This window comes from Poecilia formosa, unplaced genomic scaffold (genome assembly GCF_000485575.1).
Source record: "Poecilia formosa unplaced genomic scaffold, Poecilia_formosa-5.1.2 Scaffold579, whole genome shotgun sequence".
Lineage (NCBI taxonomy): Eukaryota > Metazoa > Chordata > Actinopteri > Cyprinodontiformes > Poeciliidae > Poecilia > Poecilia formosa.
In genome coordinates this window covers 167,331-168,512 of record NW_006800518.1, presented here as the reverse complement: position 1 = coordinate 168,512, position 1,182 = coordinate 167,331, and the positions used below count along the sequence as shown (strand labels likewise).

General features: G+C 39.5%; 1 protein-coding gene across 1 annotated transcript in view; it reads left to right on the top strand.

Annotated features, from left to right (window-relative positions):
- unc13bb (unc-13 homolog Bb (C. elegans)) overlaps window positions 1-1,182 on the top strand; it is a 75,953-nt gene that overhangs the window by 67,155 nt on the left and 7,616 nt on the right. The window contains exon 34 of the mRNA XM_016665405.1: window positions 520-526. Within this exon, the coding sequence (XP_016520891.1) occupies window positions 520-526 (7 nt within the window). The remainder of the gene's footprint in view (window positions 1-519; window positions 527-1,182) is intronic.

Genomic DNA, 1,182 nt, shown 5'->3' with positions numbered 1-1,182 from the left:
TGACAGAAATTTTCAAAGAGCTGGGAGCTTGTTTGTGGGAGTTATTTCACCGTGTTTCATGGCAAATAGTCCGATTTTGAGTCTTGGAAATGCCCACATGCTTCATTGCAGAAGAAAGCTTTTGATAGCTTTTCATCTGCAACACCTCCAGAGTGTGCTGAGAGATTCTACAATCTGCATGTCAAAACTTGTAATACGAGTTTGCTAAGATACATATGTAAAAGAGACAGATGGTGAGTTTGATCCAAAATGGCAGACTTCCTGACTCGTTTGGACCATGGCTCCAGGAGATTTTCTTTGTATGTTCTGAGAAGCTACACAGATTTTCCAAATATTCTTATCCTTGGTTAAAGATTGAATTAAGGCTGATTATATATTTTATTTTATTTTTACAGCCTCAGTGTATTTGCCATCTTTCCATCTATTTTTTCTGCTTATCTGGTTTCAGGTCACGGAGTTAGCAGCTTATGTAGGGAGGCCCTCTCCCCAGCGGATGTAATGGTCGGACAGCAAAAAGAGAAACCACGTAACAGTTAAACTCCAGGCATAACCTAAAATTAAATAACTTTTATATATTTGTCCTTTGATTGGGGCAAATTTTAAAGTGAATTTATAGGTATTTAAATGTGAAGACATCTGGTTAATGCCCTCTGCATTTTCACACAATGAAAACAGGGGTAAAGTCTCAGGCAGAAAAACTTGCACTCCGACTCACCAATGACTACTAGGGGGCGCTGTGGAGTCAAATTACCATTTAATGCTATTGAGTTCTTTAGAGGTTAACAAAGGTCAATCATATCAAGCTTAGTGTAAATAGGATGATACGTGTCTAGAGACAACCATACGCAAATGGAAAGGGATCAGAATTCGCCATTCAGCCACGCCCACATGCTCCTGCCAGCAGCCAATGTTAGGAGAATGACTTGATTACCATGATTACCCATCATGCATCTGTGCATTGAAACGACCAAGTTACAAGAATAAACAAGAAATTTGTGGGTAGTCTGGGTACATTTTTAAAGTAGTCAAGTACAGGTATGAGGTAAAAGTTTATTTAGCAGCAGACCTTCATGTTTGGAGGTTTTTTTCTTGTTCTGAAAGTAAAAAAATAAAACCGCTGTGGAGAAGTGGGCGGACCAGAGGGCTATAAAGACTGCTGTGAGACAGGGTGCTAGTGTCCTA